This window comes from Osmerus mordax, chromosome 11, assembly GCF_038355195.1.
Source record: "Osmerus mordax isolate fOsmMor3 chromosome 11, fOsmMor3.pri, whole genome shotgun sequence".
NCBI classification, from domain to species: Eukaryota; Metazoa; Chordata; class Actinopteri; order Osmeriformes; family Osmeridae; genus Osmerus; species Osmerus mordax.
Window position 1 is genome coordinate 16,164,692 of NC_090060.1, and position 17,811 is coordinate 16,182,502.

General features: G+C 49.7%; 2 protein-coding genes across 3 annotated transcripts in view; both read right to left on the reverse strand.

The window, feature by feature from the left end:
* cwf19l2 (CWF19 like cell cycle control factor 2) overlaps nt 1-7,658 on the reverse strand; it is a 19,046-nt gene extending 11,388 nt beyond the window's left edge. The window contains exons 1-9 of the mRNA XM_067246134.1: nt 7,560-7,658; nt 6,519-6,629; nt 6,239-6,367; nt 5,948-6,067; nt 5,186-5,305; nt 4,904-4,997; nt 3,289-3,404; nt 1,999-2,764; nt 1,717-1,924 (exon numbers count right to left, since the gene is read on the reverse strand). Of these exons, the coding sequence (XP_067102235.1) occupies nt 1,717-1,924; nt 1,999-2,764; nt 3,289-3,404; nt 4,904-4,997; nt 5,186-5,305; nt 5,948-6,067; nt 6,239-6,367; nt 6,519-6,629; nt 7,560-7,652 (1,757 nt within the window). The 5' untranslated portion in view covers nt 7,653-7,658. The remainder of the gene's footprint in view (nt 1-1,716; nt 1,925-1,998; nt 2,765-3,288; nt 3,405-4,903; nt 4,998-5,185; nt 5,306-5,947; nt 6,068-6,238; nt 6,368-6,518; nt 6,630-7,559) is intronic.
* Nucleotides 7,659-8,895: 1,237 nt separating this feature from the next.
* alkbh8 (alkB homolog 8, tRNA methyltransferase) lies at nt 8,896-16,262 on the reverse strand. 2 transcript variants are annotated; one of them, XM_067246302.1, is made up of 12 exons: nt 16,122-16,262; nt 15,690-15,823; nt 15,514-15,614; nt 15,226-15,357; nt 15,028-15,123; nt 14,826-14,930; nt 14,457-14,527; nt 12,450-12,556; nt 12,196-12,356; nt 11,851-12,113; nt 10,217-10,366; nt 8,896-9,917 (listed from the first exon to the last, which is right to left on the reverse strand). In XM_067246302.1, the coding sequence occupies exons 1-12, from the start codon at nt 16,254-16,256 to the stop codon at nt 9,276-9,278; spliced, it is 2,097 nt and encodes a 698-aa protein (XP_067102403.1). In that variant the 5' UTR covers nt 16,257-16,262; the 3' UTR covers nt 8,896-9,275. The 2 variants fall into 2 exon arrangements, with proteins under 2 accessions (XP_067102403.1, XP_067102404.1); XM_067246303.1 differs by having other exon boundaries at nt 15,690-15,842; nt 16,122-16,202.
* Nucleotides 16,263-17,811: the final 1,549 nt, after the last annotated feature.

Here is a 17,811-nt window from a genome sequence, read left to right on the forward strand (position 1 = left end):
ATTTCATGCCAGAGGTTTTTTGGGGGCTTTCAGGTTTACCTTAATGACTAAGCTAATGACAAGGTAATGAGGGAGAGGAACAGGGGGGTAAATGTGGATATATGAGAGAGAGAGAGAGAGAGAGAGAGAGAGAGAGAGAGAGAGTGAGTGAGAGATTGAGAGAGACAGAAAGTAGGGTAGTGGTATATGAACATCATGGATCATTTGGATGTTTGATGGTGCTTGGGAGAGATCAAGTGACCCCGGATGACTGGCTGCCAGGTGGACGAGGAGAGCGACTGGGGTGGGAGGAGGAGGAGGAGAGCGACTGGGATGGGAGGAGGAGGAGGAGGAGAGCGACTGGGATGGTAGGAGGAGGAGAGCGACTGGGATGGGAGGAGGAGGAGGAGGAGGAGAGCGACTGGGATGGGAGGAGGAGGAGAGCGACTGGGATGGGAGGAGGAGAGCGACTGGGATGGGACGAGGAGGAGAGTGACTGGGATGGGAGGAGGAGGAGAGCGACTGGGATGGGAGGAGGAGAGCGACTGGGATGGGAGGAGGAGAGCGACTGGGATGGGAGGAGGAGAGCGACTGGGATGGGAGGAGGAGAGCGACTGGGATGGGAGGAGAGCGACTGGGATGGGAGGAAAGCGACTGGGATGGGAGGAGGAGAGCGACTGGGATGGGAGGAGGAGAGCGACTGGGATGGAGGAGGAGAGCGACTGGGATGGGAGGAGGAGAGCGACTGGGATGGGAGGAGGAGAGCGACTGGGATGGGAGGAGGAGGAGAGCGACTGGGATGGGAGGAGGAGAGCGACTGGGATGGGAGGAGGAGAGCGACTGGGATGGGAGGAGAGTGACTGGGATGGGACGAGGAGGAGAGTGACTGGGGTGGGACCGAGGAAGGAGAGTGACTGGGATGGGAGGAGGAGAGCGACTGGGATGGGAGGAGAGTGACTGGGATGGGAGGAGGAGAGCGACTGGGATGGGAGGAGGAGAGCGACTGGGATGGGAGGAGAGTGACTGGGATGGGACGAGGAGGAGAGTGACTGGGATGGGAGGAGGAGAGCGACTGGGATGGGAGGAGAGTGACTGGGATGGGAGGAGGAGAGCGACTGGGATGGGAGGAGGAGAGCGACTGGGATGGGAGGAGGAGGAGAGTGACTGGGGTGGGAGGAGGAGGAGAGTGACTGGGGTGGGAGGAGGAGGAGAGTGACTGGGGTGGGAGGAGGACGGGAGACTCATCTGTGACGCCATTCTAAATAGTCTGGATGAAGAAATGGGAAAGTTTCCTCAAAGAGCAGATAGGGTCAGGAGGAGAGAGAGGGAGAAATAGAGAGACAGAGAGACAGAGAGAGAGAAAGAACGAGAGAGAAATAGAGAGTGAGAGAGAGTGAAAGAGAGAGACTGAAAGAGAGAGACTGAAAGACAGAGAGAGTGTGTATGTGTAAAACTTCTTCAACTTGAAGAAGAGTATAAATGAGTGAGGGTGCAGAGTTCATATATTCAGAAAATCTTGTGGGATCCTCTATCTTGGTGAAGAGGTCAGGCTGGCCATTAAGAGCACAGCTTGAAGGTTAGACTTGAACTGGGCCAGGAAGACAAATGGATGATATCTAAAGGCATTCTCAGGAGGGATTGGCCATGACAACAGACAGGAGAATCAGTGAAGAGGAGATTATTCATTTCATTTTATTTTATTTTTTTACCAATGGAGCCTTTTAAAAGTTTTCTGACCTGGGTGAGGCCACAGCTGCTTTGCTGTCACGTGGATCTTCGTCTGGAGAGGGTGTGGCTTGCTCCTGGTCTGGTTCTCCAGGAACAGGCTCCTGCCTTGAGCCGCCCTTCATCCAGGCTGCTCTGGCTGTCCTCTGATCTGGAGCCTCATCATCGGAGCTGGGTTTGAGGAAGGTGGCAGGGGGTTTGGTGGAAGCTGGGGCTGGACCTGGAGAGGAGAGGAGGTGTTGGGGAAGACAGTCTGGAAGATCTGGAATGTTCCCTCTGCAGGCTTCTACTCACCTCTCTCATCATCCTCATCCTCACAGGGTTTGAGGAAGCGGCTTTTCAGAGATCCAAGGGAGAGGGGCATTTGGGACCGGCCCGACCCAGGAGAGGAGCCCTCTCGGTGGGCTTGGCGGTCCTTGTGCTGGGGCCTCCCTGGAGCTCCCCTGGGTCTGTCACTGTCTCTCTCTCCATCTCTGTCTCTATCCCTCTCTCTATCTCCATCCCTCTCTCTTTCTCTATCTCCATCCCTCTCTCTTTCTCTGTCTCCATCCCTCTCTCTTTCTCTGTCTCTATCTCTCTCTCTTTCTCCATCCCTCTCTCTTTCTCTGTCTCCATCCCTCTCTCTTTCTCTGTCTCTATCCCTCTCTCTGTCTCCAAACCTCTCTCTTTCTCTATCCCTGTATCTCTCCCTCTCTCTCTCCCCATCACGACCTCTATCACGCTCCACATCTCTCTGCCCTTGACTCTCTCTATCCCTCTCCCTCCCTCTCTCCTCTCTTCTGCCATCCCTCTCTTCATCCCTAGCCGGAAAGCCACGCTCCACATTCGGTCTCCTCCAACTCTCTCCGTCTATCCCATCTCCCTCTCTTCTCCTCCACCTCTCTTTGCCCATTCCCTCGTCATCTCCTCTCCTCCATCCCCCTCTCTGCATCCCCTCTCCTCCTCCTCCTCTCCTCCACCCCCCTCTTCCCCCTCTCCACATCCCCTCCCCCTCTCCTCTCCTCTCTCCATAAACCGCTCTCTCAGCCTCATCCAGCCTCTTTTGAAATTGTTCCATGGACTGCAGGGAGTGAAACATGCACGCACCCAAGAGCACACACGCACACACACGCACACACACACACACAGGTGAGCAGTAATTTCCCTTGGTGCATAGCGGTTTGTGCCTCTGTTTCTGACAAGCGGAAAGATTTCTCCTGTCGACTTTAGACACAAATGCTGACACTGCAGGGAGGGACTTAACCAAGGAGATAGTGTGTGAGTGAGAGTGAGTGTGTGTGTGTGTGAGAGTGTGTGTGTGTGAGTGAGAGTGTGTGTGTGTGTGTTCGCAATGCGCATAAAGTCTGCAAGAAAGTATTAGAGCCAAAGTGTTGGTGTGTATCACAATGTACTAAATAAACGGCAAGTGTATGTGTGCCTGCGTGCATGATTGCATGCCTGCCTGCATGTGTGTGTGTGCATGCCTGTGTGTGTGTGTGTGTGTGTGTGCATGCCTGTGTGTGTGTGTGTGCATGCCTGTGTGTGTGTGCATGCCTGTGTGTGTGTGTGTGTGTGCATGCCTGTGTGTGTGTGTGTGTGTCTCACGCCATATCTCTCGGACACCACGGCGTCCAGGCTGCGCTGCTCTCTGTCTGCCTGCTCCTTCATCCTCTGGTAGCTCTTCCTCAACCAGCTCAGTCCCCCGTCATCTACGACCGCAGCTGGGGAGGAGGGGGGGGGGGGGTCAGAGGGCCAAGGAAGGGGGAAGATGAGGAAGAGAGTTGGGTGGGGAGAGGTCAGGGGGAGGACAGGGAGGGGGCAGGAGAAGAGAGGGAGTCGAGGATGGAGGAGAGCTACAGTTAAACTCCTCTGTGGGAAAGCTCTGCTCCTTCATTTCACAGGCAGACATCCCATCATGCACCTGACTGGAGAGACCAGCTGTTTGCGTCTCCCCTGAGTTTGTCTCTAAATAAGGACATTTCACATCAAAGATCCAGATTGATTCCATACAGAGAATGGACCCTGCCACACAACTAATAATCAGGGGACGTTTAGAATGATCCAATGCAGTTGTTAGTGAAACAAACTGCTCATCGTGTGTACATACAGACACACACTTTCCCCAAACATACCTCTCTATGACCCCAATCAATCAAATGCAGCATGATGAGGTAAACACTATTCCCTGCTGGCATACAATTTACAGAGATGAATCCAAGTGTGTGTGAGTGTGCATGTGTGAGTGTGCATGTGTGTGTGTGTGGTGGTACTTCAGTCTGCTTATTATGCCATGCTGTTGGAGAGAGGCTTACCGGGGAGACATACCTTCTCCTGGGGGGAAAATAACATGCCTACTGGGTAGAGATAAGCCTCTCTCTCTCACACACACTTCTGCTGTCAGCTTAGGGACCCTTTCCTTTGTCTTCCTCTTTGCTCTCTCCTTTCTGCATCAGCCTCTCTAAATCCCTGAGTCAGTCTCTTTTTCAGTCTCTTTCACCAACACAACTTTTTATTTTATTTTATCTGCACTCTCCTCCTGTCAGTTCACTTTTTGAGCTCTCTCTCTCTCTCTCTCTCTCTCTCTCCTCCCCGCCCCGCCCCGCCCCCCCTCCCCTCCCCTCCCCTCCCTGCCCCTTGCGCCTCCTATAATATTGGGACAGATTTACAGTGAGGGTCAGGAGGTTGGCAGTGCATCAAGCTACTCTGGCCGTTTAAGTGTGTGTGTAAAGAACACCATCTCTAAAAACAGGAGATAAGCTGCTCTGTCGGCGGTGCAGAGGGGGGTTATGGGTAGAGGAGTTCAGCAGGTTAGCACAGGGGCGCAGAGGCAGTAAACATAAATCATAAAGAGAGAGAGAGAGTGAGCGTGAGGGATGGGACGTGAGATCTAAAGTTTAAACGGGACTCTACATTTCAAAGAGGTGAGGGTACATGGAGTGTTTAGTGTACAGGGAGGAGGGAGAGGGTTGAGACGACTTTAAATAGGAGGAGGGAGTGAGGGGGTGAGGGAGTGAGGGGGTGAGGGAGTGAGGGGGTGAGGGGTGAGGGGGGTGAGGGAGTGAGGGGGAACAAAGGGGAGGATGGAGCATAAGAGGGAGGGAGAGGAGTCTGGAGATGATTAAAGGGGTAGTCCTGAAAGCAGCCAGCATCGCTTTGAACTGGGAGAGGGTGGAGTTCAGGGCACTCAGGGTTGAGTTACGTTTCAGGACCGGGTGTTTACCTTTCTGTACCGCAGTGTTGGTCTTGGCCTCCGTGGGAAGACCGCTACCCCCGTCCTTCCAGAAGGGGTTCAGCTCTAACTTGTGTAGGCCAGCCTGGGAAAACACACACAATATTGTCAAGTAATATCAGTACTCGTCTTTCAGTCAAACACCACCCAGACACACCCACACCCACAGACACACCCAGACACACACACACAGACACACCCATAGACACACCCACAGACACACCCCCACACACAGACACACCCATAGACACACCCATAGACACACCCACCCACCTGTTCCACGAGGCGTTCCTTCTCTCTTTGCTCCTCTTTCTGCCTCTCCTTTTCCGCCCTCTTCTCAGAGGTGGACGTGGTTTTCATTGTCAGGAAGTCAAAGGTCATCCATTCATCTCTCTGCAGCGTGGATGGGCGGCAGGGTGGACGGGTGGAAAGAGATGATCATTAGTGGGAGGAGAGACAAAGAGCAGAAGAACTCCGAGAGGAACCCAGCAATCAAGAGAGGAGAGGGGCATCGGAGCATAGCAAATCAATGATCAATATCAGTCTTAAAAATACTCTGACCTCCATAGAAACCTCGTTATTTTGGGTCAGAACTCCCAAGTACAACACTGATCGATGTGCATTAAACCACACTAATGCACCCAACTGTGTGTGTGTGTGTGTGTGAGTGTGTGTGTGTGTGAGTGTGTGTGTGAGTGTGTATGTGTGAGTGTGTATGTGTGTGTGTGTGTGTGTGAGTGTGAGTGTGTGTGTGAGTGTGTGTGTGTGTGTGTTATTAGTGTGTGTACTCTGGGATGCACAACAAGCTGACATCCACATAGGTCGACTATTATTGGAACTATGATTACTAATATGAGGCTTACTTAACTGGTTGTGTGTTTGAGTTTTTTCTGTATTTGTTTGCATCAGTGACAGTGTCACTGACGAGGGATTGGGGACAGAGACCCAGTATTGATGAGAGTAATGGAACTCTATTGACCTCCTCTTTTTATCTTTTGTGGAGGTCAAATCAAACACGCACACGGTCCAACGCACCTGGTTGTTTGTGGCTGGGATAGAGGTGCTCTCTGTGGGCTTGGTGTCAGTAGGAATCTTCCAGGCTTTGACTGGGGCCTCCGTCTGGGACTGAGACTCCACCCACTCGTCCTCAGAATCCTGGCGCAGAGAGAGAGTGAGTGAGTGAGTGAGTGAGTGAGTGAGTGAGAGAGTGAGTGAGAGAGTGAGAGAGTGAGAGAGAGAGAGAGAGAGAGAACGTCAACACTACTTATTAACTGCCTTCGCGTGGCGGAAGGATACATTTTCATCATGAGTGTAATGAGGTCTGACCGCTGAGCTGTTGCTGGACACATCGCCCCCCACTGCGCTCTTCTTCTCCTTTTTCCCCTTTTTCTTCTTCTCCTTCTTGCTCTTTTTCGACTTCTTCTCTTTCTTCTTCTTGCCCTTTCCGGAGACCTCCTGTGGTGTGGGAAAAAAAAAGAAGGGGGTTAAGGTTTAAGTAAATAAATGTTTCGCCTGGTCTACTCTCTCTCCGCTATCGCGGAAGGTTCCGTGTCCGATGGGAACCGAGGTCGAGGGGTTGCCACGGTGATGTCGTAGTTGACCTCACCTGCTCTATCTCCTGCAGTCTGAGGTCCACTTCAGGGAGCATCCAGGTGTCCTCTCCTCTCTGCCTCTTCAGTTCCTTCTTCCTCTCCTCCTTCTCATACTGCTGCTTGGCCTGGGGAGAAGAGGGAGTCAGATGGCTGAGCGGTTAGGGAGTCGGGCTAGTAATCTGAAGGTTGCCAGTTTGATTCCCAGCCGTGCAAAATGACGTTGTGTCCTTGGGCAAGGCACTTCACCCTACTTGCCTTGGGGGAATGTCCCTGTACTTACTATAAGCTCTGGATAAGAGCGTCTGCTAAATGACTAAATGTAAATGTAAGAGGGGAGGGGAGCAGGTTAGTACAGGGCTGTTTCCTCAGCATTTCCTCTCTTTGTCTCCTTTCTAGAACTATCAATCTTCCTTTTTGCCCCTAAAACACAAAAGGACGCTCGTTTCCAATAGAAGGCGCTATAAAGCACCTTGCAGTGCACACACGCACGCACTCTGTGAAAGACTGTGACCTTGTGTGTTTGATGAAGCAAACAATGTTAACACAGGTGCTTCGGTGATAACAGACATCACAGCGTAAGAAGACGGGTCTATGAATACGTGTGTGTGTACAACATTGTAACAATCGCCTTGGCTTACCTCTCCCAGTGTCTACAAAGATGACAAAGTACGTCAGTAAGCGTGCGTGTGTGTGTGTGCGTGAGTGCGTGAGCCTGCAACTGCATCATAGCTGCTATCTCCCTTCAGCAGTGTTTGTCCTGCTATCGGTCTCCTAGTGTGGACCCGAACGCATGATTACCTCAATTATTCTATCCCACTTCCTGTCTCTTTGACAAAGACACGAGCCAATTTACTCACATGTTACACTGAGAGGACACTTTATGACAGAAAGTAGCTAGACTCAATACATTTGAAGTGTTCCAGATTTTCACAAACTGGTTAGCTAGTTAGCATTTTAGCTAACTCATAGCACCTTGCCTAGCAAGCTAAGATAGACCTTACACCCTCTCACATTACAGGCGAAAGCCAGTATATATCTAGAAAAAGAACCATTACCTTTTCAAGAACCTCTTGTCTTGCTTTACGCTTATATTCCTTCTTATCCTTGATGTTGTTAGCGCTTTCAAAACTACCTCCGAACGCTGCCATGTTTTGCTGTAAACTGAGCTTTGGTGTCGTAAAACGTCCTTACGCTTAACCCCGTTTCTGGGTAATGTAGTTTCTTTGTTAGCCTAGGAACCAGACGATGTCAGGTTAGTACTTGTACTATCCATAGGGTTACTGCACATTCTCGAGGCGGGAATTGTGACATACAGTAAGTCCGATCAGTAGGCTACTGATCCATGGAGCCTCATTGTAACCCGTAGGCTATTGTAAACAGAGATAATCATTAAGAGCAGTTAAAAAGACCTCAATGGGGACCTCACCTGTTGCAACACCGGTTCGCATTATCTGAAATTGCTATGCAGCTCGTACATCAACATCTTAAGTCATACGTCTTAAGGGCCCAAATCTGCCAGCAATGCCTCTGACAAATGGCATTTGACCCCGACAATACACGTACCATCTGAGCCTAAACAGAATTTAAGTGCATTACTGTAGGATCAATACTCGGTGGGTAGGCACATCTTGCCTTGTGCAATTTTCTCAAATGTCAAGTGCCTTTCTGTAGCCAGGCACAATCGCAGCGGCACAGCAATCGATAGAGAAAACACTGGGCGCACTGGAACCAACCGCGGCCGCCTGCCTTTAACCACACTGACAGGCCAGCTCGCATTTCATTCCCGATGGACCGAGGCAGCCCAGGGGTAATTTACCGGGAGCCGTTCCCCAATTATCGAAGGGGCTCACCGCATAACGGCCTCCTTGCCAGTCAGCATCAAGAGGCTATTATCCTGGGATTCATTCTGTCTTTACTGCGCCTCTTCAAACTTACCCTGTGAATGTGTGTGTGTGTTCTCTTCCAGGTGTAGTCAACAGAGAGCCAGCCTACCCAAATGGACAAGTGCCATACGAGTTTATAGCAATAAAGATGAAAATGGTAGGTAGAGGCAAATCTCTTTAACCATTATCTGCTTATCTCTTTAGTCTTGCTTCTGGCAAACTACAGAGCGAAAGAAGATAGCACCAACGCTAACACCAGAAAGACTGTATGTGTTGAACATTTAGTCATTTAGCAGACGCTCTTATCCAGAGCGACTTACAGTAAGTACAGGGACATTCCCCCCCCCAAGGCAAGTAGGGTGAAGTGCCTTGCCCAAGGACACAACATCATTTCGCACGGCTGTGGAATCGAACCAGCAACCTTCTGATTACTAGCCCGATTCCCTAACCGCTCAGCCTCCTGACTCCCCAGGAAGGTTTGAAGGTTTAACTGAATGCATAACACCTGAACCTTTCAACCCCTCCACATTTATTTGAAGGACATGTAATCTTTCTAAGTTTTTCCAATCATCAAAAGTAATCAGTGACGATAAAACGCATCATTAGGCCATATAATTGCGTTTCTCTGACAAGCACAGGCGCATGTTCTCAAATTCAATTGGATGAAAAAACGTTATTTATACCCCCTAGGGAACGTGGCGGCACAGTCTCTGGGTTGTGTTCTCCATCAGTCCTGTTATAAGCAGTCTCCAGTAGTCTTCTCCATCAGTCCTGTTATAAGCAGTCTCCAGTAGTCTTCTCCATCAGTCCTGTTATAAGCAGTCTCCAGTAGTCTTCTCCATCAGTCCTGTTATAAGCAGTCTCCAGTAGTCTTCTCCATCAGTCCTGTTATAAGCAGTCTCCAGTAGTCTTCTCCAGTATGACACACCAGTTGCCCTGGTCATGGTAGCTACTCTCCACCCTCACCCCTCTTACCCTGCCACACAGCCCCTCCAGCTCCCCCTGCTGGAACACGTGGTAAAAGCGGTGGAACACAGGCCCGGTCTTTGGGCTGGGGTCAGGACTGGAGACAGAGGTGTGGAGGTCAGCATTAGAACAGGGCTCAGGAGTATTTCTGGGTCCTCCTCCCCCACCACCCTCCCCCTTTTCACCCTCTTTCCTCCTCCTTTCCTCCCCTCCGGCCTTCAGGTGCCAAGGGACAAGCAGATCCTGGGAGTTGAAGGCGGTGCGGTTGGTGTGGACACTCAACTTGGTAGAACTTTCTTTCCCAGGAGACACCTGGACGGAAGTGTCCTCCGTACCAGCAGGGTGCTCTTTGTAGAGCTGACCATTGCCTGTAGGCCGTCCAGTCTCCTGAATGGAGTCCACTACGGAGGCGTCCGAGGCGGTGCCTGAAGGACCCTGGGGCTCTCGGAGGTACTTGGACCTCTGCTTGTTGTGCTCCTGCTCCAGAGCCCAGACGTAGATCAGGGCCCTGCCTCCTGGCTTCAACAGCCTGGTTAGCTCCCTTACCGCCGCCAACCTCCGCTCCTACACGCACGCACGCACACACACACACACAGAAAACACATCATTAAAAACACGCACACACAACCAAACGCTCATCATTAACGACACACACGTCCATCATTAAATACACACACACACAGCCGTCATATAACAGGTAATTCAATTAGTGCTCTAACGAGACTGCTTTCATTTCTATGACAAGCTATAAGGAGAACGATCATACACATAATGTGGGAGGACCTCCATTGTTGTACGAGAGGAGGACGTGATCACATCTTACTGAGCCGTGTGTGTGTGTACGTGTACGCGCACACACTTGCCTGTGTGGAGAAGTGGTGTATGACAGCTATGGAGATGCAGGCGTCGTAGATCTCGCTACGTAGGGGAACACTGAGGGCGTCCGACACAAACGCCAAGTGTCCTCTCTCTAAGCAGATCTGGACCAACACACTGCTGTGGTCACAGCCCACCTACAGGACACACACACACACATACACACACACATACACATTAACACACTGTTCCACACACACACACACACATACACATTAACACACTGTTCCACACACACACACACATACACATTAACACACTGTTCCACACACACACACACATACACATTAACACACTGTTCCACACACACACACACATACACATTAACACACTGTTCCACACACACACACACATACACATTAACACACTGTTCCACACACACACACACATACACATTAACACACTGTTCCACCTCACGGGTCACCTGAGGGGATATTTTGTCTACAACTAAACTATAGCTCAGAGTGTAACGACTTCCCTGGCGTGAACATGCATGTAGCATTGACCTGACCCTTTAAGGTGTCAAGAGCTGGTCTCAGATCCGTGCTTATGTCTGTTCTCCAACCAGAGCTTTTATTACGAGGCACGACAGCTGGTCCCAGAGCTGTGAGGGCCTGCGGCTGCACATGTCTGCAGGGAGTCACCATAATGAAGCAGTCCTTATCAGGTCAGCCTACTTAGCCCACATAATGAAAGACTGGATACATTACTGTAGCTCCAGCCACAAGAACTCACAAGAGCTGGATGGAGTGGAGGAAGAGAGATATAGGGGGGGGGGATGGCAGAGACAGTGAAGGGAGTGGGGGAGTAGGAAGAGAATGAAAGAGAGGGAATGAAAAAGAGAGACAGAGAGAATGAAAGAGAGATTGATAGAGAGAATGAAAGAGAATAAAATAGAGAGAATGAAAGAGAGAGGTACGCGAGTGGAAGGGGGAGTGTTAGGAAGGGGAAATTGATAGCCATAATATTTTCAATAAAACTTGTGCTCAGGGAGAAATTTAATTATGTTTCCTGTTTCCTGAGTCACTCGCTCCAGCCTACAGAGAGGGGGTCCGGGGAGAGGCTGCGGGATATTTCCTGCTGTTAAAACACACACCGGTGCCCCCCACACACACCTCATTAAATACACACCACTTACATTCACAACTTGTACATCTCTCTCTCTCTCTCTCTCTCTCTCTCTCTCTCTCTCTCCATCTCTCTCTCTCTCCATCTCTCTCTCTCTCCATCTCTCTCTCTCTCCATCTCTCTCTCTCTCCATCTCTCTCTCTCTCTCTCTCCATCTCTCTCTCTCTCCATCTCTCTCTCTCTCCATCTCTCTCTCTCTCTCTCTCTCTCTCTCTCTCTCTCTCTCTCAATGATAGCTATACAAAGGTCAACTTTTTCATTTCAATTAGAAGCTTTCAAAGTAGCCGGTGTTAATGGGCCAGGGGACCAGGAGTCTGGGCTAATTTAAATGAGTCGTTGTCAACAGTACCCTGGTACACCGCCGCTCAGAACCTCCACCAGAACCCTCTCTCTTCCCTCTCAGCAGATCATGTGACTCTGCACCAGGACTGATCTCTGGTTTACCAACAGGCGCTACAAACGTACGATTACGGACGCCCGCCCGCAGGCTCACCGTGATCACGTCCGGGTTGACCCCCAGGTACTTCCCGTTGCCGCAGCCCACGTCGGCCACGAGGCTTCCAGGCGGGAGCGCGGCCAGGAAGTGACAGACGCGCGGCCAGGGGGAGTGGCGCGTGCCGCTGAAGTGGGCGGCGATGCTGTCGTAGACGCGGTGCACGTACTGCTCCTCCAGACGAGCAGCCTCAGAGGGGCAGCGGGGGAGGGAGGGGGGCGAGGCGGGGGCGGGGCGCTGGCTGTCGCAGGCGGAGGGGAAGGCTGTGGAGACAGAGAGATGGTTGGTGTTTACCTATCGCTCACACACACACACAATAAATCCCACACACACAGGGGAGCTCACCACAGTCACATGGGGTGAAGCGGATCTTCCGGAAGGTCAGGGAGGTCCTGGTGCCCCTCTTGCTCAGGGTCAAGTTACCATGGTTACTGAGGTCAGAGGTCACGGCGGCACGGGATTGTGGGTCGCAGGCCGGGACCACATCAAACTTCCTGGGGGTGATCCTGGGGAGCAGAGGACAGGGTGACCCACTCCTTCACTGATCTCTCCCTGTTTCTTTTGGCCTTTCTCTCTCTTTCTGTCTGGCCATCTCTCACCCATGAGTCCACAGGGATCTGCTCTCTCCCTTCATCACCAAGAGGCTCCGCCCTGGCAACACCACGGCAACCTGGCGACCGTCGGGGTGCCGGAACTCCATCACAGTCTGGGGGCGACAGGAGTGATGTCACAGTCAGGTGACATTAAAGGAAGTGAGACGAGGGAGACGTATCAGCAGTGAGGCAGAGGGACAGCAGTGAGGCAGAGGGACCGCGCTAGAGAAACATGGCCTGGAGACCAGACTGAGTCACAGGCAGTTTGGAGCTGGACAGAGGGCAACGCTGGAGCGTGGCTGACTATTTTGAGCTCTCATCTCCCAGTCCCAGAGACAAACCTCCACACACACACACACCTGAGCTCCAGAAAGACAGTGCAGCCCTCTCATCTACTCTACTCGAAGAGGAGGATGTCTGTGTGCGTCTGTGAGAGAGAGAGAGAGAGAGAGAGAGAGAGAGAGAGAGAGAGAGAGAGAGAGAGACAACGACTGATCATAACCTTTGCATCACTTTTCTATCCAACGATAGAAGGTTGTAAAAAGGTCTAATTTATTTATGAGTGCAAGTGTGCCTGGGCCACGTCCAAGCACGAACGCACACACACACACTTGTTGGCCAGATGACAGACCTGTGCTTTCTTCCTGGTCCGCGAACCTTCGGGGAGATTCAACCAATCAATGAGTCCGGTGGACTGTGACCAAATCAATTCTGCTCCCGACAGCTATGCTACGCTACAACACTCAGCAATTCATCACTCTCTCACACACACACAACACACCCCAACACACACACAGAACTGAGCCCCCTTGCTACTTGAAACATATAAACACACACACACACACAAAGCTGAGCCCAGTTCAAGCAACGGACATTATCAAGAGCAAACCAATTACACAAGATGGACGATTCAGTAGCATTGTGGAGACACAGTGCTACAACGATCACTCCAAACAGCCGATGTGTTCCTGTTTCCTCCCAACCTCAGGGCCACAAAGACACGTCCTTCTAAACCGCCTGCTGTCTCACAGAGACACCATGTCCCCATCAGGAGCATCCGTCCAGACAGCGTTCTCCGGAGAGAGAACTTTCCTTTGGAATGGCTTACAAAAGCAGACACACAACCATCCAGACATGACCACACACAGGTGTGACATCACACACCCCATCTGCTTTGCGGTTAGTTGATTGATGAGTTGACAGAGAGCAGGCTGTTGCTAACGACAACCGTGCTCTGAAGACACGGTAGAGCAGACGAGAGTCGCATTTAAATCCCCCCCCCCCCCCCGACTCACCATGTCGCTTCTAGAACAAAACAGTCCCTCCTGTCACTGAGACACAGCACTGAAGCCCCCCTCCCAACCCTAGCCCAACCTCTCTCGCTCAGTTATCTCTCTTTCTCATTACCAAAGGAACTAAGTTATCTCCTTAAAGACACGCGTCATCAAATCAATCTATGAGATGGAACTTTCCCATGGAGAGGGTGTGTGTGTGTGTGTGTGTGTGTGTGTGTGCGTGCATGTCCTTGTGAGACCCTTCCCAGCACACACATACGTTCCTGTTGCAGACACACACACACTCCATTAGACAGCCAACACCCTCTGTGGAACTTTGAAAACTCTGGACACTGAAAAGCTCTTTAACTGTGTGTGATTCTGTGCGTCTGTGTGTGCGTCTTTGTGTGTGTGTGTGTGTGTGTGTGTGTGTGTGTGTATGACAGAGTGAGAGCAGGATGGGACCAAATGTTTTTCTGTGATGAAAGCTTGTCCATATCCCAAGCCATACCTTCTAATATTGAAGTCATACACACACACACATACATACACACCTCAGGTCACATTTGTGAGAAACTACTCAGCCCCATTCCCCTGGGATGAATGACTCATCCTGACCCTCAATATCTCATATACACTTAAGTGTTGGTGGACTTTTGACTGATTGATCGAAGTGATGCACATGCACACCCTAGGGAAAACTCTCTCTCTCACACACACACACAACAGCTATTTTTACCTTGGCTCCCAGACTTAGGGAGAGGATTGAGTCCTCAAAGGCAGAGTGAGTATCCACGTGAGGAGGGATTCCTGGAGCAACACACACACAAACACACACAAACACACTTTATTGAAAACAAAACACCAGAAATGTTGTTAACTAAAAGTCAATTAAAAGTATCTCGAAAACCAGATATTGCTTTACTAGGATTCTACCAATTTATGGTTTCAGAGTATTTTTTGACATAAAGCGCTATGCTGCCCTCCTGAGGTCACATCGAGCACTGCACCTAAATTGCTCAGCCATATCACAGCATTTTTGGCTACCTTTACAGCAGTAAGACCCAAACTTGGGTAAAGAAGGTGATTCTTACGGTTAGGAACTAACCTTGTCCAGACTGGTACTGGTTTACTGTCAACTGGTCTGGCATAGAGGAAACATGACCATCATTCATACATCTTTCCAGAACTGATACGCACGGCTGTGGAAGACCTGGGAAAGGGGATGAGAACGATATATCGACTCACTCCTTACTAAATTATCCCAGCCAAAGAATAAGACATAAAACAGGATCTCCAAATCAACACACCTCCAGGCAAAGGTTTGTCTTTATCAACGTTGTTGTTGTCATAGCGAAACTCGTAGCCATAATGCTTCACTCTCCTGTGCTTCAGAGCTTTCTGAGCTGGGGGGTGGGGGGGAACAAGTGAGCTTTGATCTCAGATACAGCCAAAGGTAACTGTCATGTGTCAAACTGACCCATCACACTTTAGATCCAATTCCTCACCTGTGACATCATCATCGTGGGACGACCAGTCTATGGCATCCAGAAGAACAGCCTCTTCCTCTGGAGTCACGTAGTCCTCTGCAACAAGCAACCCTGGGGGAAGGGACACACACGCCTCCCTCTCGCTGACCACTGCAGGGACGGACGGATGGACAGACACACAAACACACACAGCGCTTGCTATAGGAACACACACATACGTGTAACCATTGTGAATTGGTTAAAGTAACTTCTTGGGTATAAATACAGTCCACCCGCGAAAAGCTAACACCCCCCCCCCCCCTTTACCTGAGTCGATAAAGCTGAGATACAGAGCAACACTATGGTCTCCGCAGCACAGCTGTCTACTGTTAAGGAGGGCGTGTGCTCTCTGAGCGCAGTCCTGCGACCTGCGGGCAAGACTGAACGTGAGGAACCTCGTCACGCTTCCGAACAAGATGTCTACAACAGGCACCCGTCCCTACCTGTAGGTGACTAAGGCGTAGGGTTTGTGTGGGGGCATGACGAGGGTCTCTACCTCCCCCCCTTCCTTTAAGACTGCTAACAGCTGTTCGCGACTCACTCCGTTGCCAAGCCCACCGTTAGCGACCACCAGACTCTGAAGGGTCAGAGCATATCTGTCCACATGACTTCTTCAGTAAACAGTGTTCAGTTATTTAATCTGTACATTTTACAGTACTAACTGAATATCGTGGCTAGCTAGAGTGAACATATTTAGCCTCTACATAGTTGTGAATGTCAGCTGCAATTGTAATTTAAGAGCACCACATTAAATAGTTAAGTAGAGCATACATGCAAGTAACTTTGGGGAGAGCTATCTAGCTGGTTGAGCTAGCTCCTCTACTGTGTACATAGAAGCTGGCTTAACTCTCCTGTCAACAAATCGAATATATTACCTGTGTGGGCTGAGATACTGTACTTATGCCCTCATGTTTCAGTAAAACATGACTGGCCTTAATTTGTTTCCGGAGGAGTTTCTTTTCCTCTTTACTTTTTCTTGACGATTTGACGTTTTCTAAACAGGGCTCCATGCTACAACTACCAGTGTCCGCTTGTCCGGGTGAAACACACCGACTAAAATAAAGTTTCCGGTTTCGGAAGAAATTCTAATTGTGGCATCAGAACTCGACGCAGAACAAGTCGCAGGCTTACTTACTGAGTTTACTCCCTTTGTGTTTTTTAATTATTCTCCTTTATGTATTAAAATGTTTAATAATATTCTGTTTTGATTCTGTGACTTCAGTGTGTAAGTGCGTGTGTGCTATGGATCCAAACCTCAAAGCCTTCACCTGTCAATTGTTTTGCTTTAAAGTTTTATTGTCAAGTACACAGAACAACACATGGTCAGACTGGGCACTTAAATTCTTGGGACAAGACAATGCAAGCAACCTAGAATAACATATAAGTACTAAGAACATAGATTAAATATATGATAAGCTCAAATAAAATAGAATAAAATAAAAATCTAAATAAAATAATGGTAATAAACATCCTAATATATAAATAAAGTATGCAATATACAATAATACAGATTATACACTAATACACATAATGAACTATACTAACCTTATAGATCTATACTAACCTGAAACAAGACCTATACTAGCCTAAGACAAGACCTACACTAACCTAAGTGGGGTACAGGTAGTGCAATAGTGCAATACTGCAATATTGAGCTGAAAGTGACAGTGTGTAAAGTGACTAAAGAGAAAAATATCAATGTAACAATGTAAAGTGACCAGTGAGAAATGTATCAATGTCCATATCAACGTCCATTCAGAAGCGTGATGACCCTTGGGTAGAAGTTATTATCCAGTCTGCGTGTGCGAGACCGAATGCTGTAGCGCCTGCCAGAAGGCAACGAGATAAAGAAACTGAAGGATGGGTGGTAACAGTCTCTTAGGATCCTTCTTTCCTGAGGCATCGTGTGTGGTAGGTGCCCACACTACGTAGGGCCTTGCGGTCCCTGTCTGTGCAGCTCCCATACCACACTGTGATGCGACCAGTCAGTATGCTCTCTATAGTGCATCTGTAAAAGTTAGTGAGGATGACATGTGATAATTGCCGTCTCATTAGGTACACAAGAACAGCAGAGTTGGCTAGGGGGGACCCTTCCCTATAGAAACATGCTTTGAGAATCAAAACAACAGCTGCTCTAGGAGATTCCCAGGACCCTGCCCGCCATTATCACAATGTCAATCCTTTATCAATCCAGGGCGCGACCACCTCAGCCCAACGGCTTTCCCAACCTTTTCCACTTCGCTGCCCACTTACATAGCTCAAATATTTTTGCGCGTAGAACTGTGTCTTCTATTTGCCTGGAAGCAGAGGGATGGAGACAGAACGATGGAAAGACCGACGGAAAGACTATTCAGAAACCAGATCCTGCTTTTTAAAATAGTTCATGTGATCTCCTCCTCTCTCCAGGGACTTCACCAGATCTCTGCCTCCGCTCACGGAACCAACAAAGCCGTGTTAATAACATGTCACTTTAATCCCGTCTGTGTACTTTTAACTTCCATATTAGGCCTACACAGGCTAATGTAATGTAATAGGCTATTCTCAGCTATGACAGTTGCAACCAAC